This window comes from Lontra canadensis, unplaced genomic scaffold (genome assembly GCF_010015895.1).
Source record: "Lontra canadensis isolate GAN:19392208 unplaced genomic scaffold, GSC_riverotter_1.0 scaffold140, whole genome shotgun sequence".
In the NCBI taxonomy this organism is placed as follows: Eukaryota; Metazoa; Chordata; class Mammalia; order Carnivora; family Mustelidae; genus Lontra; species Lontra canadensis.
The window spans coordinates 3,314,025-3,334,652 of NW_022631134.1; the positions used below are offsets into that span (position 1 = coordinate 3,314,025).

A 20,628-nucleotide genomic window follows, 5' to 3' on the forward strand; every position below is an offset into this window, starting at 1 on the left:
TTGATGGTTTAGAGCATTTACCATACTAAGTCTGTCTTGCCTGGGACCCTAGATTATAACATTGCTTGCTTGGCTTTTGTTTAAGTCTTATTTTATGACCAAATAAGCCAACAGACAGTAAACATGTCATGATCTTAATTCTTTACAACACCTAAGCCAAATATTTGGTGGTTTTTATCTATAATGTAAGTAGAAATTCTTATAAAGCACAATCACTTTTGTATGACCCAACTTTCTTCCAAATTAGTTAAATAGTGATGAAGTGTTATCTTTGGTATAATAAAATTAACAAGTACAGAAAGGAATCTGCTAAGGGAAATCCAGGACATATTACCAGAAGCCTTTGGAAGAGTGACTCAGGCTATCTTGACCTAATCCTTGATTCCAACAGGTGGAATATAAAGAAGGGAATAGTAGAGCAAGCCAGTGTATATACATGGCTTTCTAGTTTATTTATTTATTTTTGAAAGATTTTATTTATTTATTTGACAGAGATCACAAGTAGGCGGAGAGGCAAGCAGAGAGAGGTGGGGAAGCAGGCTCTCCACTGAGCAGGGAGCAGGGGCTCTATCCCAGAACCCCGAGATCATGACCTGAGCTGAAGGCAGAGGCTTAACCTACTGAGCCACCCAGGTGCGCCTCTAGTTTATTTTAAAAAAAGAAAAAAGAACTCAATTTACCCTTAAAACAAGTTGTGAAGTACTATTACTGATAGTTAATAGAAGTAGGTTCAAATATGGGACATGCTAACTCCCATTTATGTTAAGCCTATACATTCTAATACCCATGCATCCATTTACAGTAAAGGAATATCCTCTACCTCTCAGACTTCAGTGCTTGATAGTACACAAAGAAAACAACCTCATCGTTGATGGAACCTTTAATAACTTCTCTATAAAAAGGAAAACCTCTAAGTTGGATTTTTTAAAATCAAAGCAGTCACCTTGGCTGACCTACCTGTCAATTACTCAGTGTCCAGTAAAAATTCATGAAGCTGAAATTAATTCCACTTATTTTGGGTATAGAGTAGGAGAGTAAAGTGTTTTAAAGTAACACTTTAAAAATCAGTTTTTTAGAGGTATACTTTATATATAGTAAAAAGCACTCATTTCAAGTTTGACACTAGTTTTGGAAAATGTGCACATCTATGTAACTGCTGATTATAATCAAGATGGAGAGCATTTTCATCATGCCAGAAAGTTCCCTCCTGTGCCAGTCAACCTGCCATGCATATACCTGGTACCAGGCAACTAGTGAGATCTGTTACTGGAAACCAGTTTTACCTGTTCCTAAGCTTCATATAAGTAAGATTGTACTATATTTTGTTTCTGGCTTTGTTCATTTTTTTTATGATCAATCCAGTTGTATGTATCAGTCATTCATCCCTTTTTACTTCTAAGTAGTATTCTATTATAAATCACAATGTCTGTCCATGAATCTGTTGATGGATATTTTTCTTTGCAGTTTGGAGCTGTTAAAAATAAAGCACTCTAAACATTAATATGTAAGTCCATTTCTTTTCAGTAAATACCAACGGGTAGGATTTCTAGGCCATAAGTGTATGCCTATCCTTAATCTTTTCCAAAATAATTGAATCATCTTATACACTCAGCAGCAATGTTTGAGTATTCTAGTAAATTGCTGGTATCACACTGTGGTTTTCATTTGCAATTCTCTGATGAACATTTTTTCTTATGCCTATGTGAAGGGTCTATTAAAATACTTTGCTTATTTTTAAAATGGGTTGTTTTCTTACTCATTTTAAGAATCTTTTTTTTTTTTTTTTAAGATATTTACTTATTGACACAGAGAGTGTGCACAAGCAGGGGGAGGCAGACAGAGGGAGAAAAAAAGCTTCTGAGCAGAGAGTCCCAACATGGAGCTCAATCCAAGGACCCTGGGACCATGACCTGAGCCAAAGGCAGACACAACCAACTGAGCCACCCAGGCACCCCTCTTCAGAATCCTTTATATACCTTGAGTATAAGTCTGTGACAGGTATTACAAATACTTCCTCCTAGTCTGGGATCTTTTCTTTTGCCATTTCTAATGTATTGTAAAGCTATACAATGTTTTCTAAGTTCTATATATTTATTTGGTTCTTTTTGATATTTATCATTTCTTTCCTCATTATTTTCATCCTTCAGATCCTTGAAAATATTTAGAATTGGTGTTTTAAAGCTGTGTCTGTTAATTCCATTACTTCTATTATTTCTGGATCTATTCAACTGATTTTTCTTCTGGTTGTGGGTACACTTTCTTACCTTTTCACATATCTTGTAGTTTGTGACTGAGCTGGACATTGATTTGTTGAGTGGAATTTGTTTTCTTTACAGTGCGTTGAATGTTGAGGAGGTCAGCTTGTTTTAGGGGAGGCAGGTAAGTTAGCTATGGATCAGCTTAGTCCTTTCAAGCCTTGTTAAGCTTGTCAGGTTGGGTCTATCTCACACTGTACTCTTAGGACTACTTTAGGCATACTACTAAGTAAGGCATGATATTCAGGGATCTCTACTGAATGTCCTGGATATTCAGTGAGATCTGTCCACTCTGGCTGGTCAGAACTCCAGTGGCTCTCAGCCCTGTGTGAGCCCTGGGAATTGCTCAGCTCCCCATTCAGTCTTTGCTCAGTCTCCAGGTTTCACTGTTAGCAGGCACAATTTAGAATTCAGCTCAAAAGCCAAGAGAACACCTAAGGAGATTGATGGTGATCGTTCCATAGCTTTGTTTTCCCAGGTAGTTTGATCAATACGTTCCAACCACTTAAACTTCTCTCTATCCCAATCTGTCTCTTCAGCTCAGCAAAATCATTACTCTTTGACTTGAATTTTACCTCAGTACCTTCTGAAACACCTGAGTTGGGGCAAGTATAGGGCTTGCCTTGTCTGTCCTCTTTCAGGGATCTGTCCCATACTTCCAGCTGTGCGTTCTCTGAGAACAGCTATTTGACATTTTTGTCCAATTTTCTAGTTCTTTATGGCAGGATGGCAAGTTCAGCATCAGTTATTTCATCATTACTAGAAACAAATGTTCAAATTATCTCATTTTTCATGTTTTTATTATTTTTCTTAGCATACCTCATAACAATATGAAGAGAATCCTTTTAGTAAAAACTGAAAGTTTTTGATGTAAGTAAAGTGTGCCTTTGGCATCTCTCTCCACCTTCTGTCCCTTTCCGTTGCATCCCCTACATGTTTTTGTTCTACTCTTTCCTTATCAAAATCTTTAGAAAAGATCTGCCAAACACAGCATGCAACTATGTATAAATAAGGAAGTTCACGATGGTATTGCTTGTATCTCAAAATTAACAAAACTATAAATATTCCCCAGTAGGTACAGGTCAAATAAAATATGGTTCATTTATATAATAGTAGGCAGCTGCTCAAAAACAAAAACAAAAACAAAGAAAAACTAGTTGATTTACATGAATACCATCAGTGAAAAAAGTTAAGTTGCAGGGCAATATATAAAAATGTTTAAAAGAAATCCACAAAACTTACATATATCAAAATTTGTATTTTTATGGCCAGTATATATTACTTAGATAATTTTAAAACGTATATAAACTTCCTCAACCTACAGTGGAGTTCTGTCCCAATTAACCCATCATTAAGTGGAAAATACAGTTGACCCTTGAACATGGGAGTTGGTGTGCCAATGCCTCCCCCACCCCATGCCAAGTCAAAAATTCTCATATAACTTCTGCCTCCCCCCAAACTTAACTATTAATAATCTGTTGACAGGAAGCCTTACTGAGGACATAGTTGATTAACACGTTTTTATATGTTACATGTATTATATACATATTCTTACAATAAAATAAGCTAGAGAAAAAATGTTCAGAAAAGCCATAAGGATGAGAAAATATATTCACAATACTATAATGTAAAAAATCCATGTGTACATGGGCTCATACAGTTCAAACCCCTGTTGCTCAAGGGTCAACTGTATTTTAAGTCAAAAATGCATTTAATACACCTAACCTACTGGGCATCATAGCTTAGCCTAGCCTGTATTAAATGTGCTTACAACACTGACATTAGCCTACACTTGAGCAAAATCATCTAACACAAGCCTCTTTTTATAATAAAGTGTAGAATAAAGTAATTTACTGAATACTGAAAGAAAGTGAAAAACAGAATGGCAGTATGGGTACAGGATGGTTGGTTGTAAATAGTCACTTTACCCTCTTGATTGCATGGGTGAATGGAAGCTGTAGCTCACTTGCTGCTTCCCAGCAACACGAGAGTATCATACTGCATTATCAGCCCAGGAAAAGATAAAAATTCAAATTCTGAAGTACAGTTTGTACTGAATATATATTGCTTTTATAGCACACTAAACTAAAAAATATGTTAAGTCAAACCATCCTAAATTAGGGACCGTCTGTGTGTACATGCATACACACATACACACATACACATGTTATCTTAATGTGCCTATCCTTTTAAGTGATACTTGTACCTTTTTTTTTTTTATAAAGAACACAGTCCATCACAATACAGGTTATGAAGAGTTTTGTTAATTTTTTTTTTTTAACCTTTTGTAGAGTGGAAAGAGAAAGACCTAATTTCCAATCTAGATGGGTTTGCTTCTACATATAGTACAAGTAAATGACTACAATTAGCAGTATTGTCACCAGATCTCTGGATAACCAAAATATTTGACTAGCTGAGAACTCACTTCTTTAAATAAAGTACAACACTTTTGGTAGGAGTCTGAAACTGAAAACCTGACCTGAGACTGAGACAAAAAAAAAAAAATTTCCTTTCTTGGGGCGCCTGGGTGGCTCAGTCTTTAAATGTCTGCCTTCAGCTCAGATCAGGATCCCTGTATCCTGGGATCAAGCTGGGATCAAGCCCTGCATGGGGCTCCCTGCTCAGCGGGAAGCCTGCTTCTTCCTCTATCACACCCCTGCTTGTGTTCCCTCTCTTGCTGTGTCTCTCTCTGTCAAATAAATAAATAAAATCTTAAAAAAAAATTCCCTTTCTTACTCAAAATGCAGTTATTGTCTGTGGGATTAACCTACTGATTATCACCGAATGGAAAATCCAAACCAGATAAGAGAAAAAAATTCTATAGCAATAACATTAATAGATTAAATGGCAGTTTAAAATGTAGAAAGAACTCCAATAAACTCGTTTGTAATAAATGTTTGCAAATTACCAAAAATGGAAATCCCTAATTTCATGCCTTTGTTACTTCTCATAACCAAAACTTTAAATGGCTAATTACTTTTCCTTTTCATACCTTTGTAAATTTGCCATGCCAACTTGAATGAATTTGTGAAGTGAGTAAGAATATATGAATATGTTTATAATGAATACCACAAAGAAGTTTTTACTTTGGCTCTGAGTTTTCCCAGGATCTCAGATAGAACTTACTTTAAGGGCTAAATTTTAAAGCATTAAAAGAACCTTTAAATCATTCTTGTTTTTCCTTTCTACGTCAGAGGTTTACTTCCTGATGTATGATAAAACCTAATCTCAGGGCTGGACAAAAGAATCAAGCCTCTAGTTCTTAAGTATACTTACTGAGGTCTAGTTAAGTGCCTCTTTTATAGTACAAGCAACAAATGTAATTGCCTCATGGCCTGCGGGTGTCCATTTAACAAAAGAGGCTTTGTGAACCAACCCACAGGTGTTACTTTTCTTGATTCAAGTGAAATCTGATGCAAGAGTCCACAATATCAGATAACACATTTGCTAAACTGCAATCAAACTCATTTATTTAAGCAAAAAATACCTAAATTAAGAAAAAGTTCCAACTGAAGAATAAGATGTTTGTGTGTCTGACCTTGCAAAAATTTCAAAAAACAGAAAATCCTAATAATAGGTTAAGGTTTTTAAATTAACCCTTTGTTTGCCAGATATTTTATAATTTACAACCAACAAAGGTAGGGTGTGTGCACTGGCCCTGCTACTACTCATGCCTCTTTAATGTTTCTAAAACAACTGTGCAAAAAGGAACAGTAGTTATTTAAGAAACAAACAAAAAGCCAAGAAGAGGGGCAAAGTTTTGGGATCCTTTTTTGACATGATTATTTTTCCTTTTTCTGAATTATAAAGGAAAAGGAGAGGGACACCCATTTTATGAAAGCAATTAAGAGAAAGCTTTGGGTTTTTCTGGCAAAAGCACATGGGGGTGATCTCTCAGTAACAATATTTAATTCCAAGAGTATTTCATTTTCCACACATATTTTAAAGATTTTGTTTTGGGTCTCATGAAATGATAAAGGTGAAATACAAAAATGCATAATTTCCCTACCCTGGAAAAAAGTCCCCAGGATGAATGTACATTTCACTTTATATGTTGTTTTACTCTAACAATGCCCATAAATTTGTTTTTTTTTTTTTTTGTTACTATCTTCCAGGTAAGCTGGATCAAGTCAAATTACTATACCATTATGCATATTGTTTAATGCATATTGTTTAATCATGACTTACACAACCAAAATGCAGCCATGGTAAGATGCTATGCACACAAACTACTGGAGAGAATAACTGGAAAATGAAATAATTTATTAAATAGTTCTAAAAGAACTTCATAAAACTCAGTATTAATATGATTCATGTAAAAGTCAGTAACTGTTGGAGTTCCTATAACACCAATAAAAGCTACGAAGACATGTCAAAAAGTGAAGCACTGAATCCTCCTAGAGGCAATTAAGTAGAAGAGCTCTTGATAACACAAGGCAGAGAAAACATTAGTAGTCTTTAATTAAAAAAAATGTCTCAAGTGTCAGTATGAGTACCTATCAAAGCAAAACCCAAGGAATAGTTTCACTAACATTCTGTTTGACATTCTCCTTGGCACAATTCTTGCCCACATTTGTCTATCTGAGTAGAGTATCTGGAGTCCTAATGGTGTTACCCCCAAATGCTAGATGCTTGACAAAGAGAGTAACATTTATACGGACCAAGCTGGAACTGTTATTATTAGCACTGATTATTTCAATACCTGCTATTTCTGTGTAGTCTTATTATTCTCCTATCTGCATAATTCATAGGGACTGTTACTGTCATCCCCTATTTAAAAGTGGTGCTACTTTGGGTTCATTAGCCAGTTATCACCAAAGAGAAATTTCACAAAAGTTCCAATAGGCTACAACTCTAGCACTAGGGTTGGAGTAATGATGGGGGATGCTTTTTACTGACAGGTTCTTTCTTTATCAAGTATCTCCCTGCTGAACAGGTTTAGAGCTTAATCTAAGAGTTGGTCATTCTCATAGCTATTGCAAGCTAAGCTCCTTCGTCTTTCCTGCAAGTGGTAAATACCTCCATCCAGCCTGAAGAGGAATTTTTGATGGGTTCTGTAAGCATGGTAAAGATACCGTCCAGTAAGAAGAGTCCTGAGTTCAAAATGTAGCTCTGCCACTTACTAGTTAAGAGCCTTGGACATATTATTTAAATCTCATCTATATAACTGGGCTTAATAAATCCCTTACAAAAATATTTTGAGAACCAAATGAAGTAACACATAAGGCTCCTGGCACCCAGTAAGCATTCACTAAATATTAGTTATTGTGATTAGCAGTTGTCCCAACTAATGGTATGAATGGTGTCTGCTGGGAGTTCTTTGTTCCTGGTTTCCTATCCTGTCTACCCAGTTCTCTGCAAAGTGAACTGTGCTTTACAATTTTGCTTTGGTTTTGGTAGTTTCTTTTACATTGTATTCAATTATATATTTCTGGTACTAGCCAAGACTCGAATTCAGTGTTATTGAAAAGCATCTATTCACATTAAGTGTGAATAGATGCCATATTAATTATGTAGCAAAGACTACCATTTTTATTCTTTTAACAGGCATCTTAAGCAATGTTTATTAAATATCAAATGCTTAGACTCTTCTTATGAAGCATTCACTTCTTCAGAACCGTCTACTCACTAGTCAGAAGGTATACGGAGGGGGAATGTGTTGGGACTGAAGCCAACAAATACGCTTTTCCATCATAGCCATCTAATATTAATGTACCAACCCTACAGTAGTTTTTCCCCAGGACAATGGATTATTTTCTCTGACTTCTTTTTTGTTCTATTTGTAAAATAATTAACTTATCTGTTTTTGGTTTAGTACTTAAAAGCAGCATTTTATATTCTCATTCCAAGACTATCTCTCTAGCTTCACTTTAATACAGCCTAATGTACACTTTTTTTTTTTTTAAGTTTTATTTATTTGAGAGTGAGTGTACAATTGGGGGAGGGACAGAGGGAGAAGCAGACTCCCCACAAGGCAGGGAGCCTGACATGGGTATCTATCCCAGGACCCTGAGATCATGATGCAAGCCAAAGGCAGACGCCCAGCAGACTGAGCCACCCAGGCAACTCACACCTTGGTTCTTATATTCCAAAAGATGAGCTTAACTTAATGAAACACAGGGTATTTCAGAGGCTAGTAGATGTTTCCATGGAAATTTTGATTCATGGGACTTCAAATAATACTTCGTAAGTCAAAACTCATCCCTATATGGAATTATTTTCATAGATGAATGGATGTACCTCTTTTCAATTTCCTACAGCTCCTATACATAACTGCTTCATATAGAGATTGGCTAAAAAAGCTGATTAAACATGTGAAATGGTATTAAAAATAGAAGATCTGGGGTAGAAAAGAGTCTCTCTACTCCAAAGAAGAAATAATTACAATGAAATATGTAGATCTGTTGTATTTGATACCAATAAACTATTAAAAAAAGAAAAAAAATTATGTTCCATTTTTAAGAAGATTTTACTTATTTATTTGACAGAGAGAGAGAGAGATCACAAGTAGGCAGAGAGGCAGGCAGAGAGAGAAGGAGGAAGCAGGCTCCCTGCTGAGCAGAGAACCCGACGCGGGGCTCTATCCCAGGACCCTGAGATCACGACCTGAGCAGAAGGCAGAGGCTTAACCCACTGAGCCACCCATGTGGCCCTTGTTCCATGTTTTTGACAGATACTTCTTCTACTTGTGTTTTATTTATCAAAGCCACAACTCTAATGCACCATACCCTGAAAATTATTTAGATTGAAATATAACTTTCTGAATATAAAATTCCAATTTAGACAAGTGGATGACTGATGACATTTTTCTGTAATGATGTAAGGTACAAAGAGAATAGATGAAGACCTCTAAAAAATAAGACTGATCTCTGAGGGCTGAGAGCACCAAAACATTGTTTTAACTAAGATTATGAAAACACATTATGGACATCAAGGAGGGCATAGTACAGCATCCAAATGTCATTCTGGAAAAGTACTTTTTTCCCCACTTCTTATAGTAACTTAATTGCCACTGTATTAATTTAAAATACAGGGACAACTGGGTGGCTCAGTCGGTTAAGAATCTGCCTTTGGCTGAGGTCAGGACCCCAGGGTCCTGGAATCAAGTCCCACATGGGTCTCCTTGCTCGTGGGGAGCCTGCTTCTCCCTCTGCCTGCTGCTCCCCTGTTCCTGCTCACTCTCCCTCTTTCTCTCTCTGACAAATAAATAAATAAATCTTAAAAAAATAAAATACAGCCTCTTTTAGGCTTATTAGATAGGCTATATCTTCTCTCCATTTCCCAAATTAACATTTCTCCCAGAATCTCCTCATGTACCATCTCCTCCTATTGCTAAAGCTGGAAATCTGGCTCAATTTTAAGCCCTTCAATTCCATTTCTTCCAGCATCCAATCCTGTCAGATATTTCCTTAATCTTTCTCCAAAATTTGTACTGCTTTCAATGGTTAATGTTATTATCTTAATTATGTCCTATGGCCTATTAATGGGTCCTCAGTCTCCAAAACTTCTCTCCTAGTAGGAGTCACTCCTACTCCAAACCTTCCTTTATTAATCTATTACTAATATCAGAGTGATCTTTTATTTTTATTCCTTTACAATAATTTAATAATATTGGCGGTATTTTAACCATAAGAACTATGTATGTATGTGTGTATATATATATACACATGTGTGTATATATATACACATGTGTGTATATATATATACACATGTGTGTATATGTATATACACATATACACATATATATATATTATTTTTTAAAGTTTTTAAGATAAGTTTTAAGGGTGATTTTTTAAAAAGCTAAGTCTGATAATGTTATTTCCCTGCTTGAGACATACAAGGAACTGAGCACTGTTTACCTTTTCATTTTTATCTCTCTTCACTACCCACCCCTCCCCACTATATATTCCAGACATAAGAACTTACTTTTAGCAGTTGCCCAAAGCACAATGCTATACTCTCCCTTTTAGACTCTATGAATATATGGCTTGCTTTGATCAGCTCCTACTTATCCTTCAGAATTTCAACTCAAGTTTTACCTTCCCAATCTGGAAAAACCCTATTAACCACCATTTGGATAATTTCATCTTATGTCTTATCACAGCACCCTGTCTATAATTCTATTATATCATATTATAATTTCTTGTCTGCTCCTCCAACTTGGCTACAGACTTCTAAGCCTGAACTGTCCACTATGGTATCTACTAGTAACATTTGTGGTTATTTAATTTTACGAATTATATAAAATTCAAATTCAGTTCCTCAGACACACTATCAGACACATGTGTCTAAGACATGTGTCTTAGACACATGTGTCCTGTGCTCAGCCGTCACATATGCCTACTAGCTACTGTACTGGACAGTGCAGATACAGAATATTGCGCTTTTGCAGAAAGGTCTGCAAAAGGTCTGCTTTTGCAGCACTACAGGCAGACTTATCTCCTCTAACATGCTTCTGGCCCTCAAGTGCGTGCTCAGGAAGTATTTGTGAAATTAATAAATGCATGAATAAATAAAAGGAAAGTTGTGACGTTAATGTCTGGCCAATTTTGCCCACCCCCGCCCCCAATTTGCTGAGGGGCATTCAAGTCTTCTCTCCCACCCCAACTCCCTGCCCCCTAAGTCCAGTGGTTCTAGCTGCTCCTGAGGATATCCTCCTTAAAGTTGCTTAAATGCTGGTATTGGTTTGGGGTCAGGTACAACGGTTGCACTTAGGGTCACAAGTCCATATTGGTCTATGTCCCTACACCTACTTTGACTTTCTCTATATAGGGAAGTCAGGTCAAATTTCAAGTGTCTTCGGATGACAGAAAGCTTCTCTAATCCTTCCTGATTTGGAGATTTATACATATAATGTACAGGAAGTAGATCAGAATATTAAGTTGCATCTTAAAATTTTAAACTGCTCACCCTACAGTTTTTTTTAAACATTTTAATTTTTTTTTAAAGATTTTATTTATTCAACAGAGAGAGATCACAAGTAGGCAGAGAGGCAGGCAGAGAGAGAGAGGAGGAAGCAGGCTCCCCACCAAGGAGAGAGCCCGATATGGGGCTCAATCCCAGGACCCTCGGATCATGACCTGAGCTGAAGGCAGAGGCTTTAACCCTCTGAGCCACCCAGGTGCCCCGTCACCCTACAGTTTTAAGGAGACAAATCTGTTGGGCCTTCATGTGTGTTTAGTGGGGACACAGGCACTAGCTGTAACAAACTAAATGATTCCTACATTTTTCTTTTCTTTTCTTTTTTTATTTTTTTTTTTTAAAGAGACAGAGGACTAGAGATGGGGAGAGGGAGAGAGAGAAGCTGAAGTAGGCTCTATGCCCAGTGTGGAGCCTGACATGGGGCTCAATCTCACAACCCTGAGAACATGACCTGAGTCAAAATCAAGAGTCCAATGCGTAACCAACTAAGCCACCCAGGCACCCCAATTCCTATATTGTCTTACAACAGTTATGGTAATTCTAATGCAAGAGGAAAGCACTCGTTTTTGTAGGTTAGCAGTACAGTGGCTTGTAATGCCAACAGTTTCTTGCTAATTTATAATCTTCAACTGTCTTATAACATGCACACTTATTTTTGTTTATTAAACATGTACTTATTTGAGAGAAAGAGAGCACAAGTGTGCAAGAAGGGTGGGGAGGAGGGGGAGAGAGAATGCCAAGCAGATTACCTGCTGAGCATGGAGCCCACAGTGGGGCTCGATCCCACAAACCTGAGATCATGACCTGAGCTGAAATCAAGAGTTGGACACTTAATGAACTGAGACACCCAGGCACTCCATGCACACCTACTTTTACATGATATTCTTCCTTTCTATTCTTATTTTAAGTAGATGATAGTTTAGTAGAATGAGAATGCCTTTATGGACTAACATTAAGTGAGTCACTGAAACCCAAAGAATTACGCAAAGCGGTAACAGAAGAACTTCATTTAGTTGCTTATTTCAAAGGATTTGAACATACTTCACTTAGTTAACAGCAACTTTCCAGCAGATCACTCTATCGGATTGGGAAGTCACATGACACTTGGAATATATTCTTTTTACTACCATCAGTGATGGAGTCTGCTTCAGATGCTTCTACTAAACAGCAGCATTATAATTTCAGTTTTCTTAATTTCTCCCAATTCCTTTTAGGCAACCTTAAAGTAGAGAGGTCTCATAAAACTTTCAGATAAACATACATAAATATTTTCATTTTACTGAACTCATAACTGCCCCCCTCGACTCACAGCAGTGACACTGCTTTTCCAACTTTGAGTGGTTAAAATATATTTAGGTGAACAAAACCACTTCAGGAAGACTTGTTATTCTTTCAGCAGAAATTTTAATCTTTGTGCATATGTATATGAATATATATATATATTTACATATATATACAAACATTAAGATAAAATACATTTCTACAAAATAAAATTCTATAAACTACATGTTACTGTTAAAATAAGATAAATTATTCTGAAAATGTTCAGAGAACACATCAGAAAATGTTTAAGTTGTGGAGACCTCAAAGGTGATTATTTAATGTTAATATCAGAAGAAAAAACCTCAGAATCATAAAAAACAAGTCAAATTTATCTTCAGAATTGTGTTAGCTATAGGATGAAAAAGTCACGTCATCTCCTCAGTGAACCTCACTTTAGCAAGAGAGTAAACATATTTCCTCCACATCAGCTGCAATCAAGGCATTAGCAGTATGCCATGATTGATTATCCTGGGACCCGTTGCTGAGAAATGAATGTGTAGCACAGGTTTTTATCACTATAGTCTGCAAAAAGCAAGTCCCTTGTTTAGATATCCTAGTTGTAATGAGTGACATTATTAGGTAGTTCTTCTATTTAAATGACATAAGGATTTAGTGTATCAGCAGCTTATAATAAACAAGCCCTTTCAATCTGATGACTCCTTTCCCTACACATGAGTACTTTCTGTGTTTATAATACAAGTGGTAATAGAACACCATATGGTTGTGACTTTTAGCTAAAGTAAATGACATTTAAACAAACAGAAAAACAGCATTAGGATATTCAAGGATTTGAACTATAACCTAAATACACAGTACACATTAAGGGGCTATTAGTGTTAACTATATAGACTTACCATTTTCTAATGCTGTCCCATTAGTGAGTTTTTCAGTTTGCTGATCAGTTTTTCAAAAATATTTTCCAATTTACTGTCAAACACCTTTATCACTGGCATACTGCCCCATTTACAACTTCTTTTAAAAACACTATACCACTAATATATCCTGAGAACATTTTATCAGTTCTTTCTGAAATGTAAAACTGCTTCTATTGCTTAGATCTCTGCCAAAACAACAATGATGTTGTTATTCACACATATATATAATTCTTAAAAGAAAAATACAAGAACGTGGGAGTGGTACAAACAGAGACAGCAGTTCATAAGCTACTGCAGGAAAACAAGATACGAATTTGTCTTGCACCCCAAAGGTAACAGAGATGATAGCAAGAAGTGGTCTAATTCTGATTATATTTAAAAGACACAGCCACCATCACTTGCTAATGGACTGGATGCGCAGTGAAAGAGAAAAAGAGTCAAGGAGGACTCCCAAGTTTTAGAAGCAGAGCAAGCAGAAGAATGGAGTCGCCATTCCTGCGATGGGGATATGTGTAGGATGAGCCAGTCTGGGAAAGATGATTAGGAGTCTGGTTTTGGACACATCAAGTTTGAAGTGCCCATTGTGTACTACGGTGGATAGTAGGCTATTAGATTTATGATTCTGGAGTTCAGGAATGAGGTTGTAGTTGATATAAATTTGGAAGTTAAGTTAGGTAATATTTAAAACCATGAGACAGGATGAATGTGTGAGTGTATATGGACAAGAGATGAAGTTTAAAAATATGAACCCTAAGTTACTCCAAAGTTTAGAGGAACCAACAAAGGAATCTCAGAAGAAACAGAAAGACAGGGAAAAAAACTAGAAAATGTGCTGTCCCCCAAACTAAGTGAAACCAGGTTTTGAGAACAAATATTTCAAATACTAACAACAGGTCAAGTAAAATGAGGCCTGAAGTTGACCACTGGATAAATAACAGTGGGGACCCCTGACAAGAACTGTTTCAATGAAGTGGTGGGGGACCCAAACCTAACAGGAATGAGCTCAAGAAAAAAATCCAAAGTTCAGGCAAAGTGAGTAAACAGATGCCAGTCTTTCCTATAGGAGTTTGTGGTGTCAAAGGAGTTTGTTCATTGGTAAATTTTATAGGATATTTGTTTGCGGATAGAACTTATTATATTGCACACTTACTACACTGCAAAATGCCTAAACATTAGGAATAGGTTACACCACAGATTAAAATCATAGCCCTGGACTATCACACAATGTTACCTTCAGAAAAATTATAAAGTGTTTTTCTTCATCTTCTCATTAACTTTATAACAAAATTTCACTATTACCTGAGCCCTGGCTCTACTATCCCTAGGAAAATGGAAACTACCTTATATAGGCTTTCATAGCACACCTTGCTACTGTGCAGGCTATTCAAGATGTTTGAGCTGAGTATATTTCTTTTCAAAGTCACAAATTAAGCTTATATCCTAGTAGCCAATGCTTAGCCCATAACCCAAGGCAAGAATTACTGGCCTCAATATCATTGAAATGAGCAAAGCCCACTGCAATAGCACCTGATAGGGATTGCTTAGTTTCCAAATGCTTAATGTAAAAAATAAATCATGGTTTGTAAGTATTGCCGCCACATGGACTTTTACAACTCCAGAATGAATAAAATGGTTCCACATCACTTAATCAACGATCTGTTTATATTCTTTTTCACCAACTTAGGAACAATGCTATTTCTTTCATATGCTAAACTCTAAATTCTAGGTTCCAAATGACGATTTTGTTGCTTTGCTTTCTGAAGCACCTACTTAGGAGAACATTTTTAGGGGGTGAAGGGGTGGGGGGAGGGGACCTGAAATTCAAAACACACTTAACGTTCATCATCTTTACCAAACAGCTCAATCAAGATCTGAATAGTAATGTCTTCATCATAAACACTAATGATTTTTCTAAGATACATCGGTAAGGGAAAGAACCCCTTTCATAAAATACAGCACCAGTGTGCTTCAAAGATAACTGAAAAAGGGAACCCTCTAGAGGAGGAGACCCTGCAAAGGCTTGGATTTCTCTTCAGAGTGCTCCAAACTTGGATGAATTTTTGTTATAAATCACCTTGATTAATGGAACACATTTGCTAAAGTGGTTCTGTAATAACTACACAATTCTTACTGCTCAAAAAACCCAGCCTAGAAAAACTGGTGGAGGCAGGGAAGCTTTCAAAAAATCACTGGCTTCTCTTTTAGGACCAATACTATCCCTGATCAGAAATAGTTCCCTTTCTTTTTAAAGAATAATGAAGACAAAAAATTTTTAGGGAAGCACATTTTGATGAGATGGGAGTACAAATAATAATAATCAGTAGGGGATATTTTGGACAAGCAGTATTAGCATGGTAAGGAGTACAAATTCTGGATGGAGCCAGGGTATTTGTGTCTGAATTCCAACCTTTTTTTCACTGTTTGAATCTGTTTAACCTCCCCATTGTCCAGTTTTCTCATCTGGCAAATACTACCACTACCTGTATGTTATTGGGTTGCTGTTGGGATGATTAAAAATAAATTAATCCTTGTGAAGAGTTTCAACAGAATCTAATACAGATGAAGTATATAATAAGTGTTGACCAAAAGTATATTACAATTATGTCTGTCATTTACAAACATGCAAACCAAGGTGAATGGAATATACCTAGAACAATATGGCAGTGTCCTCTAATTTATCCATTCACTGAACATAAAAATTCAAAGAATATTTTCCTTAAATAGAATAGTCAAAAAATTTACATCTTATAGTCCTTTGTCTTCTCAGATTACTTAGCAAATATCTAATCCCCTGATATTCTTCCTCTAATAACCCTTAAAGAGAAAATAACAATTATGTGGTGCCTAAGTACACAGATAGTCGATGCCTTCATTTACATGTTTTGTTCTACCTATTGATAAAATTATTTCTGGTCTCAAGTATATGCTTGTTGCTAAAACAACTTAAAAGTGACTAGAATGTCTCATGAAATGTTAACAGTCATATGAAGGTGAAACCATTATGTAAAATTCCGACATTTTTAAAGAACAAAGGGATACAATGTCCATGATGAAGGTCATAGAAAAATAGGTTACCCGATACTACACTATCACCTTCAATATTATCACCATCAGCTAACAATTACTAATATGTTTAGCACTGTGATAATAAACATTAAAAACATTTGTACTGCTGAACCATAATCTCTTATGGATGGTACATAAATAACAGATTTAGTAATCCATTGATCAAACTTACAAGGCAATCAGAGGCTATCATAGTTCAAAATAAATACACAATGATCAAGAAATTAAACCTAATTATTTGCTTAAATTGGGGATAAAAACAGAGGTAAATTTAGTTAATAGATCTAACAGCTGCATCAGTAATTTGAGGGTAACACAGAAAATTTAAAGAAAAGTAAAAAATTAAGTTACAATTATTAAAGTAAGACAAGTATAGGCTGAGTAAACAAAAGGACACCCCCCTGCCCCCCAGCTGCCGTAAGCTCTGTCACAGCAGCCACGTGACTGGTGAGGAGCTAAAATTATATCTGCTCTTCACTCTTCCTTTCTGCTATTCTTGCTCTCTTTTTCTAACTGGACAGTAAAGTTGACTAGAGCAAGGTATATACAATTTCTATCCTAAAAATTTAAGTAGGATTTAAAAAGACTAAACTGCAGACTTTGATTTTACCATATTTGCTGTTACGAGTCAGTGGAAAATTTTCTAACCCAGGATCCCAGCTGGCATTTAGGGGCATGTCTCTTGTCTTTTCCAATCTAAGACACTTGTCTTTCCTTGTTTTTCATGACCTTGACATTTTTGAAGAGTTTAGTCAGTTATATTGCAGAATGACACTTAGGGTTTATCTGATATTTTCTCATGATTAGACTGAGGTTACACTTACTTTTGCAAAAATATCACAAAAGTGATACGCACCTTTCTTAGTGCTTCACTTCAGGGGTTATATTATGTTGATATGTCTTTTTACTGGTGAACTTAACCTTGATCACTCAATTAAGGTGGTGTCTGACAGTTTCTCCTCTACCAACTACTATTTGTCCCTTTGCAATAAATATCTTGAAAGAGATACCTTGAGACTGTGCACATAAACTATTTCTCTCAAACTTTCGCCCAAAATTTTGACATCCGTTGGTGAATCTTGCCTACAACAATTATTACTGAGATATTTATATTGTATGTTTTTCTTTTTCTTTTTTGTTTTTTAAAGATTTTATTTATTTATTTGACAGACAGAGATCACAAGTAGGCAGAGAGGCAGGCAGAGAGAGAGATAGAGAGAGAGGAGGAAGCAGGCTCCCTGATGAGCAGAGAGCCTGATGCGGGGCTCAATCCCAGGACCCTGGGATCATGACCTGAGCTGAAGGCAGAGGCTTTAACCCACTGAGCTACCCAGGCACCCCTATATTGTATGTTTAAGAAGGGTTTTAAAATAAACTAAAATATATAAAATATAATGGCCAAATTGTTCTGGATACAAACATACTTAAATTCTACTGAATGCAGCATTTTAATTTATATTCAAAATGTGAATTAAGTTATTTTCTTTTGTCGGTGTGTTCAGTTAATGTTAATCAATGAATAACAATTAAAATGTTACTTACATAACTATGGCTTTTAAAGAAATCTGATGGACTATTGGTGAGGATTTTGTCTCCTTCCAAGCCAATTACTCTTTTACAAATGTTTGATTTTGGATCAGTCGGGCTTTTTGCAATGACAATGTCACCTCTGAGGGGAGAAAAGTCAGAAGAAAGGTCAATGTTATTTATTAAACATTAATACACAGACAGCACTGCTATAATATTTGTATAACTTAAAGCCACACCTTTTGTCCTCTCACATATTGACCCTCTCATATTACCAGCTTTGAGAAATTTTGTGACTGAGTTTTATGGGTCAAAATCCACGAAGAGTTGTGGAAAAGCTCTTAGAAGATTTTAAAATTTCTGGTAATACCATAACAACCATCTTCTTATACTTTATCCACTATGTGTAACTTCTGTATCCAAATTTTTAAAACCAAAAGTATAGAAAAGCAATTCCACGTAAGTACCAACAAATTAAGTAAATTTTACTGTCCAGCCATTAGTACTGATTGCCTCTAGAGCACATAAAAACATAGGGACAGCATAAATATTTCCCTAGAGCTCAAAGAATGTATAAAGCATACCCAAATAATTTACAGTATAGTTAAAAAAACTTATTTTTGAGGAACAATATCAGAAGACACAAGCAAATAAAATGCTAAAAGATGCCCAAACATACACTACAAAAAATAAATTGGTATATCAAATATATAATACCAACACAGTGGGTATGTTACATGTAGAAGGCACGATTCATGGAAGAAATAAAAATATACATGTATTAGAAGAATAAGAAAGATCTTTAAAAGTATAAATGAAGGAGACAAAATGGAGGAAGGACAAAATAGGACTAAGCACCCCAACCAAACAGAACACAACACTCTTCCTGAAAAAAAATGAGTAGTAAGTGAATTCTGTTGACTAACACACGTATTTGAAAGGATTTAATTATCTATATTATGTGTACATAGTTCCACAATAATTTGATGTCACTCATAATAAAAAGTGAATATACCAAAATATCAAAAGCCATAAAAATAAAAGGAAAATAACAGTCAAATCAGAAACCTAGTTATCACTACATATAAGTATTAATAAGAATTCTAAGCTTCTTGGTTCTAAACTTTGTTTTCATTCTAAAAATGAAAATCTGATTAATTACACAGGAATGATTAACAAAGTTTAGTTTGTGAGGTAAAACAATTATCTTAAACAACTAAATCAAAGAGGAATATACAAGAAGGATTTTGATGTAAGGTAATAAAAGATACCACCCATACTCCTAAGAAATTTTATAGTACTCGTATTCACTGGAATGATAATTTCTTGTGGTTAGAGTTGAAAGCTATTAAAATACTAAATTCTAGGGCGCCTGGCGGCTCAGTGGGTTAAAGCCTCTGCCTTCAGCTCAGGTCATGCTCCCAGGGTCCTGGGATCGAGTCCCGCATCGGGCTCTCTGCTCAGCAGGGAGCCTGCTTCCCTTCCTCTCTCCCTGCCTGCCTCTGCCTACTTGTGATCTCTATCTGTCAAATAAATAAATAAAATCTTTTAAAATAAAATAAAATAAAATAAACACTAAATTCTGTATTTGCAGGTAATACAAGGCTGTCCTTTTTTTGAAATGGGATAAACTAGTCTCTTTTCAACCAAATGGAACCATGCCAATGAAACCTTCAGATGAATAAGTTTGCAAAGATCATACTAAACAAAGCTGATTTTGGCTAGCTTTGGGGAAAGAAATGTTTTCTGTGGGTGTTTTATTCAGCTTACATTTTTCAACAAAATAATCAACATGATCCCTAAAACAAATTCTGAACTTACATGGCAACATAAAAAGCATAATTCAGTCAAGGTGGTTTTCTAATTTTTTTTTAAATTTTTATTTATTTAATTTCAGTGTTCAGAATTCATTGTTTATGCACCACACCCAGTGCTCCATGCAATACATGCCCTCCACAATACCCACCACCAAGCTCACCCAACCTCCACCCCACTCCCCTCCAAAACCCTCAAGTTAGGTCCTCAGATTCCACAGTCTCTCATGGTTCTTAGATGTTTTAATTATTTAAAAAAAAATTTTTTTTTAATTTAATTTTAACTTTTTAATAGGCTCCACACCCAATGTGAGGCTTGAACTCACAACCCTAAGATTAAGAGTCACATGCTCTACTGACTGAGCCAGCCAGGTGCCCCTCAGTTAAGGAGTTTTACGGAAAACAATATTTATGCAGACTATACTTCTGGTGGTATAACTAGACATATGCATAGAACTTAGATCGAAATAATTATTCCTTGGTTTCTCAACTCCTTCAAATAGGCTTTTAAAATGAACTTAATAGAACAAAGATTTAAATATTCCTCTCATTTATAGTTATAAACATGCTTATTATCCAACTAAATCGTAAGCTTTTGAAAAGGGTCAATATTTTATTCATCTTAACATTCTCTGTACTGCACATCTTCTCTTATAAATTAGGTGCTCATTATTTGGTGAAAGAATAAGTAGTAATAGTAGTAATAAGAGACTCTGATTGTTTTAAATATGAGTGTTGTGTGCATTTAACTGAAGAGATCCAAGAGCTTTAGGTACCAGTTATGCAGACTTTCATTTTTGCCTAAATGGATGGCTATTCTAACTTATTTTTTTTTAAGATTTTATT

General features: G+C 35.7%; 1 protein-coding gene across 2 annotated transcripts in view; it reads right to left on the bottom strand.

Annotated features, from left to right (window-relative positions):
* Window positions 1-20,628, bottom strand: part of IMMP1L (inner mitochondrial membrane peptidase subunit 1) — an 80,471-nt gene that overhangs the window by 3,255 nt on the left and 56,588 nt on the right. For both annotated transcript variants that reach the window (XM_032843428.1, XM_032843427.1), the window contains exon 4: window positions 17,984-18,110. In XM_032843428.1, coding sequence (XP_032699319.1) covers window positions 17,984-18,110 — 127 coding nt within the window. The remainder of the gene's footprint in view (window positions 1-17,983; window positions 18,111-20,628) is intronic.